At 35.4% G+C, this 15,576-nt stretch overlaps 2 protein-coding genes across 2 annotated transcripts; one reads left to right on the forward strand and one right to left on the reverse strand.

Moving 5' to 3' along the window:
- The first annotated feature begins 563 nt into the window (after positions 1-563).
- LOC125196108 lies at positions 564-1,319 on the forward strand. Its single transcript, XM_048094483.1, has one exon. It carries the CDS (start codon positions 653-655, stop codon positions 1,247-1,249), a length of 597 nt encoding a protein of 198 aa, XP_047950440.1. The 5' UTR covers positions 564-652; the 3' UTR covers positions 1,250-1,319.
- Positions 1,272-8,235, reverse strand: LOC125196107 (probable LRR receptor-like serine/threonine-protein kinase At1g56130). The gene is made up of 24 exons (XM_048094482.1): positions 7,992-8,235; positions 7,645-7,822; positions 7,476-7,568; positions 7,326-7,397; positions 7,180-7,251; positions 7,022-7,093; positions 6,685-6,756; positions 6,540-6,611; positions 6,312-6,383; positions 6,145-6,216; positions 5,980-6,051; positions 5,789-5,860; positions 5,630-5,695; positions 5,365-5,430; positions 5,212-5,256; positions 4,503-4,567; positions 3,838-4,214; positions 3,534-3,732; positions 3,266-3,439; positions 2,801-2,919; positions 2,402-2,612; positions 2,089-2,320; positions 1,853-2,003; positions 1,272-1,757 (listed from the first exon to the last, which is right to left on the reverse strand). Exons 1-24 carry the CDS (start codon positions 8,116-8,118, stop codon positions 1,416-1,418), a joined length of 3,093 nt encoding a protein of 1,030 aa, XP_047950439.1. The 5' UTR covers positions 8,119-8,235; the 3' UTR covers positions 1,272-1,415.
- Between the last annotated feature and the right edge of the window lie 7,341 nt (positions 8,236-15,576).

Below are 15,576 nucleotides of genomic sequence, written 5' to 3' on the forward strand. Positions count from 1 at the left end.
ACTTTTTAAAAAGCAGAATTGTTTGGCTAGACGCGATATTAATTAATTAGTGTAGTACTAGTATTTCTGAAAGAAAAGGTAACAATGAAATAATTATTATTTAAATTATAAATTTTCATTAACTTTTAACTAATTTAATAGTTTTTTAAATTTGAATATCATATTATATCATTCAATCTTTTACCATTGTCCATGATAATTAGAAATAAAATTAATAATAAAATCAAATATGATATGGCAGTAAAATTACATCGTTTAGATATATAAACATCTCTTTACTTGGCATTCAAAATATAATAACGTCGTGTTGTCAAAAATAATATTACTTCATTTTAATACTCATATAATCACTATGAAACAATACAAAAATTAATTTTTTAATTTTATATTCCAATTTTATAAATTGTTAAATTAATCAAAATTACAACTATGTGAAAGAAAATATAAACTCTTGGGCTAGTATTTAGCCGTTGAATTAAATTAGTAAATAAACAAATAAACCACCGACCCGCTCTCCCCACAATTCGACCGTTGCAAAATTCAAAATAAATTCCCGTTGCATATGTAACTTGTCTTCCCTCATCACTCCTCTCCTTCTCTCATCACTCTCTCTCTCTCCTTTCCTCATTCATCTGAAAAATCTAGCAATCAAATGAGCGACACAAAATCATCATCTCTAATGGAGGCAAAGGCGGTGCACCCCCTCCACCAGATCGCCGGAAACCCGACCCACAAACTCCTCCTCAAGCAGTGGCTCAAAGAGGAGGAGCTCATCCTCAACCGCCTCTCCCTCAAGGAGACCCAGATCGACTCCACCCGTAAAGAGATCACCCACCTCTACTGCCTCTTCTTCCTCTTCCACTCCACCGCCCTCCTCCTCCTCTTCTCCGCCTCCGCCAGCCCCCACCTCTGCCGCCGCTCCTGGCTCCCCTCCCTCTGCTCCCTGCTCTTCTCCCTCGGCTTCATCTGGGCCATCCGGTACAAGACCGACGCCGAGTCCCATCTCGAGAAGATGCTTACCCGGGAGAAGGAGGACTCTGCGCTGCTGGCTAAGTGCGTTGAGGAGCTCAAGAGGAAGGGCGCCGAGTTCGACCTGCTCACCGAGGTGGACGCCCTGCGCCGAGCCAAGAGCTTGCGAATTGAGTCCAAGCCCGTCCCCAAGTGGTCCGCCCGGGACTTCGTTACCCTGTTTTTCTTCGCGGTGTCTTGCTGTGTCGTAGTGTTGAACAGGCTCATCTTGTGCACTTAGATATGCACTACTAGCTTTGATGTAATGTAATCATTCTTTATATTACAATGCAAATTTCGCTTTTGTGTTATGTAATGTGTTCTTCTTACAAAAACATTTTAATTCAGATAATTAGAATTCACTAATGAGAATAATAATATACAAATGATAGTAATCTCTAATTGTATCATCTTCCGTCTGGAGTGACCTCCCGGAGCATGGGTTCGGAGGCGGGGATGGGCGAGTGGGTCGATTGTGGGGTGTGAGTGGTTGAGATTGGGTCAGCATAGGCAGTGATATCACTGAAGTTCCACTCTGTGAGGTATCCAGGCTTTGCAGTCACAACTGGAATCTCTGCATCTCCACACAGCATTGCCACAGCTCGGGACATGGATGGTCGAACCACGGGCGATGTTTGGGTGCATAAAAGCGCTACTGCTATCACCCGTCGTGCCTCCTCCTCGTTGAACTCTGACAACTCTTCGTCCACCAGCTCCACATCTCTCTCATTTTCATGGCAATGCCAGGCCTGCACAAGTGTGGAAAATAATCATGTTGCCCTTAATCTGTTAGCATTTTGCCAGATTTTCGTGAGGTTCAAGAGGAAGGGGAAGAAGATCATACCCATTCAAGTAGATATACCCTATCTTCTTCCTGTTTCGGATCGGAATTTGCTCTTCCACTGATAATTTCAAGAGCTACAACTCCAAAACCGAATACATCAGCCTTCTCTGTAAGGTGACCCCTCATAGCATATTCCGGAGCAAGATACCCACTGCATCACATCATTCACAATATAATTGTACACAGTTGACTAGAAGATATAGGTTTTTTAAGCAGATGAGTTTGGTGGATCTTACATCGTGCCTGCAACACGGGTGCTCATATGTGTCTTCGTGTCATCATACAACTTGGCCAAGCCAAAATCCGAGAGTTTTGGGTTGAGTTGAGTATCGAGCAGAATATTGCTTGCCTTCACGTCTCTGTGCACAATCCGAAGTCGGGATTCCTCATGAAGATAAGCTAGGCCTCGTGCTACTCCTAAGCATATATCAAATCTCATATGCCAGTCGAGGAAAAAACTTCCTTTACCTGATACAATAAAGCAAAGTGGTCCAGATATTAGTGATTCCTGTAAAAACACAACTGATTCACAAACTAGACTTTTCATACCAAATAAAGCTTGATCTAAGCTCTTGTTCTCAAGGTACTCATATACAAGTAGTCGTTTATTTCCCTCAATGCAGCATCCGTACAGCTTCACTAGGTTACGGTGTTGCACAGCTGATATGGTTTCAATCTCTGCCAGAAATTCGCTCTTCCCTTGATGGGATGCTACAGACAACAGCTTCACAGCAGTAACTCTTCCATCCTCCAGTGTCCCCTTTTGTTTGATGCAATATGAGAAAAGGCTTTTGATTATTACAATACTTATGATGTTCTTATCATGTAATCTTTCAGGCAGTTTGTCTCACAAATATACTCAGTTTATGCCTGTTTTTATCATATGATTAGCCCCTTCTTGAAAGAGACCAACCATGTGAGAATGCTTGGATGAAAAACCGAAGTTACCTTGTAAACAGTCCCAAATCCTCCCTCTCCAAGCTTGTTGGCTGTACTGAAATCGTTTGTGGCAGCTCTAAGCTGTGCATATGTAAAAGTGTACGGTCTGGTTTCAAGGCCCAGGAACTCTGAAGGTTAAGGCAGAAACCTTTTCAATATTTACGGAGATAATCACAGATTCACAGTTATGGCATGCCATGAAATGCTTAATGTCATCTAGAGATATCAAATCATTAAAATGTAGAAAAAGGCGAGCACGCGAAAAAGTTCTATATTTCCAAACAAAATATAGCTTATCTTTGCCTACGGACAAATTGAGAGAGAGTATATATCATGTAGAGAATTTATGTTGAATTTTTGTCAAATTGAACTTATCTTTGCCATGGCTTTCTATAGCATGAACCATTTAAGACCATGTTTGCATTTAAAAAACATAAATTCTTGCTTTAAGAGGGCATAAATGTTTCTGCTTACCTTCATCTTCATGTCGTTTCTGCCTTCTTCTCCGCACCGTATAACAGATTGCTAGTAAGGTAAGAATACTTACAGCTACAACCGAAACGACAACCCCCACGATCATGCCCGACCTATTTTTCTTGTTGTTGACAAACTCATTTGGAGAATTGTTGCTTACAGTAGGAATAAAATCTACAGAATAACTTATTTTTTGTTAGATTTGGCATAAAATTTGAGGATCAAACTTCATTAGTTGTAAGAAGTCAAGTTTCCAAGGGAGATGTACCTCCGGGGCTGACGCTCAATGCTGAAATAGAAGGTCCATATATACCCTGAGCGGGCACACAGCAAGTTCCTTTTCCAGCCCAAAACAGATGAATTTCAAGGTGGTTTTCAGTCACTCGTGCAGTAAAATCCTTGACCACAGCTCTCAATGACCCTCCAGCCTCTTTTCGTATGTCAAAATCCTTGAAAGCTAGATTACCCTGGGAAGGACAGATTGATCATTGAAAATGACCTCATAAAAAGTTATACTATTAGCATAGCAACAGTGAAGCAAGAGTTCTTTACGATCGCTGTATGTATCTCACCTGAATATATATATCAAAAACACGCCTTCCAAGACTCTTCCAACCAGTAGGGTTCTCAATCTTGGTCTCTACAAACTGAAGGGTTATATTGTAACCCCCATTCTCGAGGCCCAAGCCATAATATCTTAATGATCCAGCAGAAACACGCGAACTCTGGTACATCTCTGGATCCCTCGTATTCGGAATATATGTTACGAAGTTAGTTGTGTATTCTGGATTCCTGCTTCCAGAAGGAAGACCAACATTACTAACAGCCCATCTCTGTTCTCTAGTCACATAATATGACGCTGGACCTAGAGTTGCGTTATCTGCCTCGTACACGACTCCTGTGGCAGATCTCATTTGTACACCACCTGATTTAATTGCAAAGCTGGAATCTGCAAACATGGAAAAACAAAGTCACATGCTAATTTGTCAATAAAGTGAAGCTCATTGGATACAAACAGCTTATTGGTTGCTTAGCAGTCCTTACTATATTACTGGATTAAAAAATAATGCAGGATGATGAATATCGATCTCTTAATCGTGACAAGAAAAATGGTTTCCAAATTTCACATGGAGTCAGCAAAAATTCTGAATTTCTTCAACTTTATTTTTTAAAGTGCATATGATCTTTACAATTTCTAACTATCACAAGTCTCTACACTGAAAGATTTGTCACATACACTGAGGATCTCCTCGGAAGCAAGGGAAGTTTCTTTGGAGGCAGTTCAGTCCTGATGCCGAGAAACTGAAATCATAAGATGAATTAAAAAGCTGTATAGCGTTATATAAAAATTAAAATAAGTGAACTATCTATTGAATTTAGAAAAAACACCTAACAAGTCAAAGATAGGCAAGCATACATGTTTTTTTCAAACACTTAGTACTATATTTCACGTTACTTCTCTGTTCAATATATAATGTACACATTCTCATCTCCCAAATGTTTGGCGGGATGTGCTCATTTGTGACAATACTTTTCGCACTTAACTCAAGAAAAGATCAAGCTAAAGCAGCAAAACTTTGATAAACTCAATTCTGAAAACCTCTCCCCACTTGTAGTTTATTTTTCAAAAGGAATTTAGGTAACATGCTAATTAATTCTTAATAGGACATGATGAAAGTTGATATGGAACATATGGACATTACAAAATTCATATTCCGGTGCATGTAAAAGAGAGTAGTTCTCATTTTGTACATTATTATATGGTGATATATGTTTTCCTTGATTCCATATAGATCGGATAAACGTGGTTGGTTACTGTAACTGACAGTTGCATGAAGAAACCAGAAATTTTCAGAAGTAGCATGTATATGTGAAGCAGAAATAATGAGTAGAACAAGCAGATAATATGAAGCTTATGAACACAGCTTAAGGACTCAGGAGTTAACCTGGTGTTAGAGCCTTCCATACTGAAATTGTTGGCAACCAAATTACTGCAGAAAGTTACATGTTAGATTTCACACTAACTAACTTAGATGGGAATAATAAGTTCGACCAAAATATCTAATTTATTTTAACCCTTAAATGTAACAAATTCATACAGTTGGAGATCTCGCTGGCTGGTCCAAGAAGGAAAGCTTCCAGAAAGTTCGTTATACGACAAATCACTGCAAATAAGTAGAATAAGGCTGTCATTCTAGTTATTGGTATCCAGAAACTATGCATAATTTGCTTGAAATGCATAGTATATATACAATTTCTTTGATATATATACATAAGCCAATAGCATTCTACAGTAGAAAATTTGACTATGCATTTGGTGAACTGAAAGAATAAGAACGAAATCATAAAAGATAGAGAGTCAACATAAACTGAAGGAGTGAACTCTTCTGTGCAGGCAGAGAACCAGTCAACTTGTTGTTGCCAAGAAATCTGAAGATGCAAGTTTTAATATTAGCTGCTAATTTTGGAGGAGGTGAAAGTTGTGGTTGTGCAGCATCAGCCCAAATAAGTGTATAAACTTACAGGTGGGCAAGGGAACTCATATTGAAAAGGGAATCTGGAATTCCTCCAGTGAAATTGTTGAAGCTCAGATCCCTGGAACAATAGTGACAGTTTCATATGGATCAGTGGCTTTTAATGGATCATGTTTGAATTCAATGGCAGGTTTGGAGCGATAGTGCACATGAAAATCATTCTTCATCATGGAAACTTACAGCAAAGATAAATTTGGATATTCGTCAAAGTTGGAGGGGATGGAGCCAGAGATGTTGTTATTCCTCAAAGATCTGCAATTTATTGATAATTGAAGTTTGTCAACAACACTAGGATAATAACCAAAATATAAATACTATCACTATGTAAATAATGCCGTCACTCACAAAGTAGTCAAAGCCTTCATATTTGTGAGAAAGTCTAGAGAAGAGCTCCCATTGGATAGATCAGATATTCTCCTGTGATCATAATTTTCAAAATATTAACCATTCCAAAGTATGAACATATGGTATCGAACCATCAAATCTTAGAGAGAGTTGGTTAAGGCGCTCACAAGTCGGTCAAATCCCTTAAATTGGAAAAGGATGGTGGTATTGGGCCCTGAAACGAGTTTCCTTCGAATCTTCTGGAGATGTATCAGAATAAAACGGATCATGAAAATGCAAGACAGGACTACAGCCAGAGGTTTACAAGCATGAAACTAGTCAAGATAATTTAATGGTTGAACAAATTAGAAGCTAGAATCTTGACAGAGGCATAAAAAACTAGGATTGTATCTCACACGACAGTTAAGTTAGTCCAATTTCCAATGAAGTCGGGTATTTGTCCTGTGAATGCAACGTCTGAAGCAAACCTGAAATCCCAAGAAATTTGAACATTTATCTTGAGCTAAAAAGTTATTTAACAGAATGAGAACAAACTCTCACATTATCTTCATGTTCCGTAGTCTTGCAAACGACGAAGGGATTTCACCACTAACTCCAGAGCTATCGATCCAACTGGTAAGGTGTACATCAAAACGGAGGATCAAAACAATTTGTGATCAAGATGAAAAAACGGAGGATCAACACAATTTGTGTTCAAGATGAAAGTTCAAGAATATATTATCAGCAAGTAAAACATATACTATCTCGTAAAAAAGAAAAAAGCAGAGCATTCTCTTTACTCTTATATCGTGCATGGCGATTTCCTCAGTAAATTCTCACACAGTAGTAAATTAAATGCAAAACAAAGACACAAAAGTAGCAGAGCACCACAACTTACAGTTCTTCTAGCCTTGTGCAGTCCGCAAGTTCAGCTGGCAAAGGACCAGAGTAATTACTTGTACCAATAGCCCTGCAAGTGAGCAAGAACACATCATTCAGTTCATATACTTCTCTCCCTCTGAACACACACACACACACAGAGAGCTAATGGCTTACAATGATCTTAAATCAGTAAGTCTGCCTAGTTCCTTGGGCAGCTCCCCTGACAAGGGATTGATTCCAATGCTCCTACAAAAATGCAAAGCGAAAACAGTTTAAGAAGAGTTAAATCGTAAATCTCAAATAATTAGGCAGAAACTCACAGGTACTGCATCCGAGATAAGTTGGCAATGGAAGGGGGCAGGCTACCAGACAAATAATTCTGCCCCAAATTTCTGCAATTCATTTACATAGCATCAGCGCGATCTACAAATTTAGGGGGAAAACGATTCAAAGTAAAGTGAAATGCATACAGAGAAGTCAGGTAGGTCAAAGTCCAGAGCTCCTCCGGTAGCTCACCCACAACATTTGAAGATGAGTCCCAATCCGACATCGAATACACTCTCCTGCACAAAATTATAACATCAATTTACAGCCAATTGATGCTGCGGAAAAACGAGAGAGAAAAAGGATGATACAAACAAGGAGTAAATGTGGCAAATGGTGCTCGAATTGTAGGAGCAATCGCATTGGATGCCGGGGCTATAATCCAGAGGCGTGCTGCTATCACTAGCGATTCCACTGCATAAGTCGCCGGTCGTATTCCATCTCTCATTCGCCGTGATCCGCCACCGCCGGAAAATTGAATTGATCGCCCTCGCTGCCAATTGTCAGTATCCGTACAACCAATTATGCTTCTCTAAATCAGAATCCACACTCTCAACTTCGATTAATTAGATACTAATTCAAATCTATGAGTTGATCGAGTGAGTAATTGCGCAAAATTTGGTAAGCTAAAAATACGTAACACAGTAAAAGTGTGGGTGCACCTTCAGCAGGATCAGTAACCGGTGAAGTAGCGTTTCTCTGCGGCTGCGCTTCACTCACAGCAGCTAGTAAAGTGAACACAGCCCCCAACAGACGCATCGCCGCCGTGATTGGGTGTTTCGCCGCCATGTCGGAGGAATTGAATAATTTCAACTGAGGAGCGAAAAGATAGAACACAAACGCAAGTTGATCATTATGGGTAGCGTATTTACACCATTTATTTTATCAACTTTTTGCAACTGGATGTTGACATATTGAGGTTTGAAGCAGAGAGATTGTACTACTCCACAACTATAATATCAACTAATAATGCCACAAGTTGATTGGTTGTTGCATGCTGCTGAAGAATTTTACCCCGATTCACTTTCATTCTCATTTTAACGGTATTTTTTAAAATATCTTACTCTATTAACACATTTTTTATATTAAAGGCCAAAATTGGTCATGAACGTCATTTTACGTTTTTGCTCCTAAACATTATCTTTTGGATTTTGTGGTCCTGAACATATGGAAATTTGATCATTTTGGTCTTACATCAACATTTCCGTTAAAAACTAACAGTCAACCCGATTTTGACCAAATTAAACTTTTAATTCTAATTTTTTACTCCCTAATTATTTTTACACTTCAATTTCATCTTCTTCCTTCTTCTCATCTTTCATCTTCTTCCTTCCTCTTCCTCTCAAACCCTAATTATGGAGGGTTCGACTTTTCCAGTCAAGGGGAGAAGATAGTGGGAGGGCGGTTTGCTGAAAGTCGAACCCTCCATAACTTGGGTTTGAGAGGAAGGAAGAAGATGAAAGATGAGAGGAAGGAAGAAGATGAAATTGAAATGTAAAATTAGTTAGGGAGTAAAAAATCAGAAATAAAAGTTTAATTTGGTCAAAATCAGATTGACCATTAGTTTTTAACGGAAATGTTGACGGATGACCAAAATGATCAAATTTTCATATATTCAGGACCACAAAATCCAAAAGATAATGTTGAGGACCAAAAACGTAAAATGATTATACGTTTAGGACCAATTTTGGCCTTTACTCTATTTTTTAATAAAAATATCAATATCATTTACTTTCTCATTTTCCTATATTAATTTTTCTACTTAATTTACTACTAATAAAATCACGTAAAAACATTTAATATGATTGGACAGAGTCGATCCCCACGTGGGGTAGAAAGAGTTGTATATTAGTAGTATACTTTAGTAAATGGAGTATAAATGTTGACCACTGTTGTGGTTGCCAAATCTGAACAATAATTACGGCATTCTTTTTTTTTATATTCATGTCATATGTCTAATGGAGTATTGCTTTTAAAATTTTCATACGTTGTTAAATACGAGAGAATCAGTACATAGTAGTATATAGTTTCGGAGCTACTCCCTCTATCCGCGAATAGGAGTCCCGTTTTACTATTTTAGTTCATCTGTGAATAGGAGTTACGGTTCACTTTTATCATAAATAGAAATAGCGACCCATCTTCCACTAACGCATTCTACTTTCATTTCATTTAAAACTAATATATACAAGTTGGACTATATTCCACTACCTTATTTTTACGCATTTTTTTTAACATTTTTTAAAACTTATGCCGCCAAGAAATGGGTCGGCGGAGGGAGGGAGTATATATATCATCATGCGGCTTCCATTCTTCGAAGATATACTTAGACGGTTCTGACCTTTGATAATATCCATTTAATAACTTTTCCAACTTTTAGAAAAAGAATATTTTTTTGACTTAAATGTATTTTCCTACACAACTATTAAATTAACTTTTCTCCATCCTCTCCCTCCAAAATTTGTAGTTGTCTCTAATATTTATCGTGATAGTTAATAAGATTGTAAATTTGAGATTTTTCTTTCTTGATGTGTAGTTTGATAAGTTGACAAGAAGATAAAATAACGACATGTCACCATGTCTACTGTATCATGTCTCTTATTTTCTGTCGTCAATATATTGGGTCTACCAATGTTTCCGACCCGAATTTATTGAATATATATGCATTAAAAGTCATGACTCTTAATTATGCTTTTAACTTTTTGGCATGGCGTGTCTTTCCATTATTGAATACTCCTATATTTGTATAAAGGTCTAAATTTTTTTTATTAAGTACATGCATATATTGCTTTCAAAACATTTTCTAGAATAAGTTACTAATATTTAGGAACTTAAAATCCTTTTAACTCTTTATTGAATGAATTGTCACCTCTCCCAAAATTAATTTAAATGAATCAAAAAAGTAGTTATGAAACATATATAAGCGGCGGTCAACGAATTAGTCAAACTCGACGGCGTCTGCTTTTATACCATTGGAAAGCATATTAAATAATCTAACAACTTTTTTTTATTTAATTTAAAGAGTCTAAAATCAAGCTCGATACTACTTTACTATGAGAAATATCTACGCATGTTCATCTTTTCATAATACCACATCTTTCCGTCACATTGTTCAAGGAATATCTCACTAGCTACAATAAATAAATTATTGAAGGCATTTTTCAATGCAACTAAAAACACTAGTAATAATTTGTGTTTTTAAATGGTATACCGACTAACGCATCTAAAAGTATTCTCATTGCTGTCCTTATCAAAATTAGAGAATGTAGAGGAAAGTGTTCTAAAAAAATAAAATATTTAATTAATTTGTCTTTAATTTAGGAATAATTTTTATTATATTCTAAATTATTGTTATTTTTTAAAAGTTTTCAGCACAAGTAATTGTGTCCTTATTTTTATATGCTTAAATGATAAGTTTTTTTTTTAGTGGATCTCCGAAAAAAATAGTTAGCGATGAGTAATAACAATTCAGTAGCATTTAAACAATTCATATTGTAGTGGAGTACTATTATGCATACAGTAGTTAGTTACAATGATTTAAAGCACGTAAGACCAAATTTTCATGCAATCTATTTTGACTTATTCTAGAGTATGTACTATCGTTGACTTAGTTTATTTCACTTTCACATGTGAGTAATAGAACTAAGTTTATAATTAAACCCACCTAATCTTTTGACGACCTAAAAATCTCAAACCACCAAAAGATTGTGAGATAGAATGCAAAGCAGTAAAAGGACTTGTACAACTAGTAGTCTAGTACTAAAAAAAAGGGTAACACATCAAACGTAGTGCTCATCATAAAAAGAAGGCATCAATAGTCTAAATAAGAGAAAAACAAACCAAAAGCTAATAAAAATATACTCCCTCCGTCCCCAAATAATATGCACTTTGGGTTCGGCATGAATTTTAGTGTAAAATTGGTAAAGAAAGAGAGATGTAGAGAGAAAAAGTAATTAAAGTATTGTTAGTGGAGCATGGATCCCACCTAATAGAGAGAAAAGACTTTCTAAAATTGAAAAATACATATTATTGTGGGCCGGAGTAAAAAGAAAAGAATGCATGTTCTTGTAGAACATCAGCCAAAAGCCATGTAAGACGAAGAAACACAACAGGCATGAAACAAGAGAAGAAGGGAGCATTCTAGAGTTGGGTAAGAATTTTATAACTGGGGGTCACGTACATACAAGTAATTAATTGTAAACAATATTTAATATTGAAACTAATACAGTCGTTGTTCAATTTTAAAGTTATACATAATTAACAATCACATACTACTAGTTATCTAAGTCTAATTTATTTTACAACAAATTTCCACCATTGAAGTGAAAGTGATTGACAACGTCACCCATTTATTAGATATTAGTAAAAACAAATAGCATATCTCAATCAAAGTGATCAAATACTTACTTATCACCATATGCTAGCTAGTGTATAACTTAATTAATATGGACAAAGATCCTTTCGAAAAATACTCTCACTATACTTTGGTATTTGAATCCGGATATATTAGAGAAAACATTAAAGAATGAGTCTCACATCTATTTTCAACCAATTTCACCGAGAAAAGCTAAGATCGTATAAGTTTATTCCATAACTCTAATCCTCCATTAATGACACGAATTTTCCTGATGGAAAACCGTAAGAACCTCTTTGGAAGTCAAAACCGGGTTGTCAAATCATTGGCAATTAGTAATGTGATGAGTAAGACAATGAAAGACGACGCATATGTGAAGGACCATATCCTCCGGATGAGGCGTGTTCACTCTTAAAAAAATTGGCCATATCTGGGCCCATTTTTTAAAATTCTAGTGTTTGGTGCATTCTATATAATTATGGAGAGCCAGAAATAATGGTTGGCCGCACTGTTTGTTCATATGAAATAGAGCACATTTATTTCTTTCAAATTGGTATCTTCATTCATTTATGTGAGTAACAGTGTCCTCATATCTGGCAGGCCCAAATCTATAGATATAAAATAGAGCAAAGTGAACACGCTCCACCCATGAATCTGTATATCCAGAATCCCAAGTTAATAGTATAATTCTTCAAAGTCTGTCATCAAGCTATGAACATGCTATCAACATTTCAAGCTTAACTATGCATAAGTAGACAAATTTTGAACTTCAAAATAAGATGAAACGAATGACCCAACCCATCTATCTATATTTACAAATTAGCCCAAAACAACCCTTTTGAACTTCCAAGCCCAAATCAAAGCCTGTCTCAAACTAATTGTACTATATATCTAAGTTGGGCCCCAACTTCAAACTATACAAGAAAGCTTCTATTAATGGGCTTAATTTCAGATTGTCGAATCACCAAAGCCTACTTAATATTTTTCGGTTTAAATAATTTAGTTAAAACTATAGAGATGCATATGTAGAAGCTTCAATTTATTGATACAGCAAGAATGGAAACAGTTAAATGGCTCTTATGGTTGTGTGAAGGTAAATATTAACCCCATGTCACACTCCACTTACCAACTTGCAATTTCAACGATTTTTTAAGAAGCATGTTACAATTAAATAATGGAGGTATATAGTGAAAAAGTGTAGCATAAATACAACTTGATACTTGAATGGAATAAAGAATGCGCATACAATATTATCATCTCCCTCTCAAATATGTGCAATCTTTTCAGAATTAGATAAATTGGTAAGTGAATATGATGCCCAAAAACAAGGCAAAAATTGGCTCTTGGAGTTGTGAAATGATATAGAACCTCAAAAAAACCAGTAGTCACAAACAGAAATTGTAGTGATTAAATAGTCAATACATTAGAGTGTCTCGTGACTATACAAATGTATCTAAAGACAAAGGCATAAATGTTTTTATCAAGATTTTCAAGCTCCTATCTTGTCGCCTTCTTAGTTTCCCATTTCGAGAACCACATCTCTTCATGCATATTTTTCAATCTTTCTCTGACTCTTCTTTGTGGGTGTCAGGCTGTCAGCTAACTTCATCACTCACTTACACACTGACATATATGGATAGAATATAATTATGGTAGATGCACAAAATAAATGTCGTTAGAAGTTCGCATTGATTTATACTAGTAGTAGTACTCTATTTCTTATCCGTCCCGCTTAAGATGACACGTTTTCCTTTTTAGTTTGTCACAACTAAGATGACACATTTCCTTTTTTGGTAACTTTCTCTCTCCAATTAATACACTCAACCACTTTTTCTCACTCCTATTAAAATATTCATCTTTCTTTATCTCTCTACTTTAATACTTACACCCACATTCTCTCTCTCCAATTAAACACTTTAACCATAACTCCTAAAATCTCGTGCCGTCTAAGCAATGTGTCATCTTAGTCGAGACGGAGGGAGTAGTATTTTTCATAGACAGATATATACTCCCTTCGTCCCATACAAAAATAATTTCTTATTTAATAAGTATACATGATTTTTGGTCAAAGTTGTTGATTGAGTAAAATAAAGAGAAAAATTGGTTTCATATTTTACTAATAAAAAATAATTTCCCAAAAATAGAAAGTGATCATCTTCTACGTATGGAAATAATATAAAAAAACTATTAATGTATTTATTTTTAGTATTCAGAAAGATCGGCTTAAAATTAGGTTCAAGACAATTTTTGATGTATAAAATAAGTTTTGGTAGACGCTTAAACCCCTCCTTCCTCATGTCTGTAAACTCCCATGGAGTAATACTACAAGAATGATGAATTCACTTAGAATATGTTGAATTTGCTATGAGAAAATGATATATTAAAAAAAATTAAATTTTTGTCCAAAGGAATACGAACCCAAGATGATGAATCCACCATAGATCTTCAAACCACAGTTTAGTCTCGTGTCACATTGTTTTTAGTCAATACCCAAGTTGAATTATTATTCAGATCCTCTTGACTTTTTAAATTGGATCGTGACACGTGTCTTACTAACTATTACTACTACTTATATACGTGACATCAGTACTAAAGTTAAAATACAATAGTGAAGGACGAAAAAAAATAAATTTATAGGTAGAGTACTGGTGTTGATTAAATTATGTTATTAATTACTATGATGAGCAAGTCGTTATCTAACATAACACGAGGGGAAGAAATTTGTGGTGGTTTTGATTGTCTTGTGAAGTGAGAAATTTCAAACCGAATATTCTACACAAATATTTAAAATAAATGCAACTGTTATCATAAACCTATATTTGCTGCATTAAATATGGTAGAAGATTTGTCTTTACTTAGCTAGTTTTTTTTCAACATTGCATTAATCCTCCCTTTGATTATGATTATGAATCCCTAAACCAAATCTAAAGCACAATTCCAACGCGTGGCGATAAGTGTGAGAGGTTATTATAAATAAGTACGCACTTATAAGGATATTCTAATTTACAATTAAAAAATTACAGAAAATTATTCATGCATCAAATTGAAATACATGTGTATATCGAAATTCACCCCACATCCATCTTCTCTAGGCGATCGTCAACAAAATTAACTATAATCGGAATTAGCATTACTATTATGGAGTAATAATTATCCAAAAAAATATAATGAGAACCACAATCATCAATATATGTGTATATAACTTGCAAGAAATAAAATGTTGATGAATAATGATTATTATTACCAATTTCTCGTCCACGCAATTTAGATATCATATATTAATGTATTGCAGTTGCCTACATCTTTACTCTTTTCTTTTCTTTTCTTTTGGCCTTTTGTGTTGTTTTAGTCGTGCACACACTATATTCTAAAACGATACACTTACTATGTTATCCTTAAATGTGAACAAAGTACCTTCGAAAAACATTCGAGCGACAACAACCTTCTCTAACTTATCTACAAATTAGTAATCCGGACATATTATCAAGTGATAATTACTAATATAGAAAAAAGAGAGGAAATATTTCTGTAATCGTAATTGACTAGACAAACAACGTACACATAGTAATATGTCTGAACTATATGTCCCATGAAAATAGTTCACTTTTATTTTGATCTTTTTCTTTATCTAATGAGGTGGACTCTATTATCCATTAACAATACTCCACTAAATTTTTTATCTATATTTTTTATCAATTGTATATATAAATTTGTATCATCTCGAAAGTGTCCATTTTTATCAGATACTCCCACAAAGATTGTCCCATTTTTCCATTTTCGTCCGTCCCACAAAATTTGTCTCATTTCACTTTTTATCATTTTTAGCAATGAACCACATATTCTACTAGCTCATTCCTACTCACAATTTATTATATAAAAATAGGACTTACATCCCA

Source organism: Salvia hispanica, chromosome 6, assembly GCF_023119035.1.
Source record: "Salvia hispanica cultivar TCC Black 2014 chromosome 6, UniMelb_Shisp_WGS_1.0, whole genome shotgun sequence".
NCBI classification, from domain to species: domain Eukaryota; kingdom Viridiplantae; phylum Streptophyta; class Magnoliopsida; order Lamiales; family Lamiaceae; genus Salvia; species Salvia hispanica.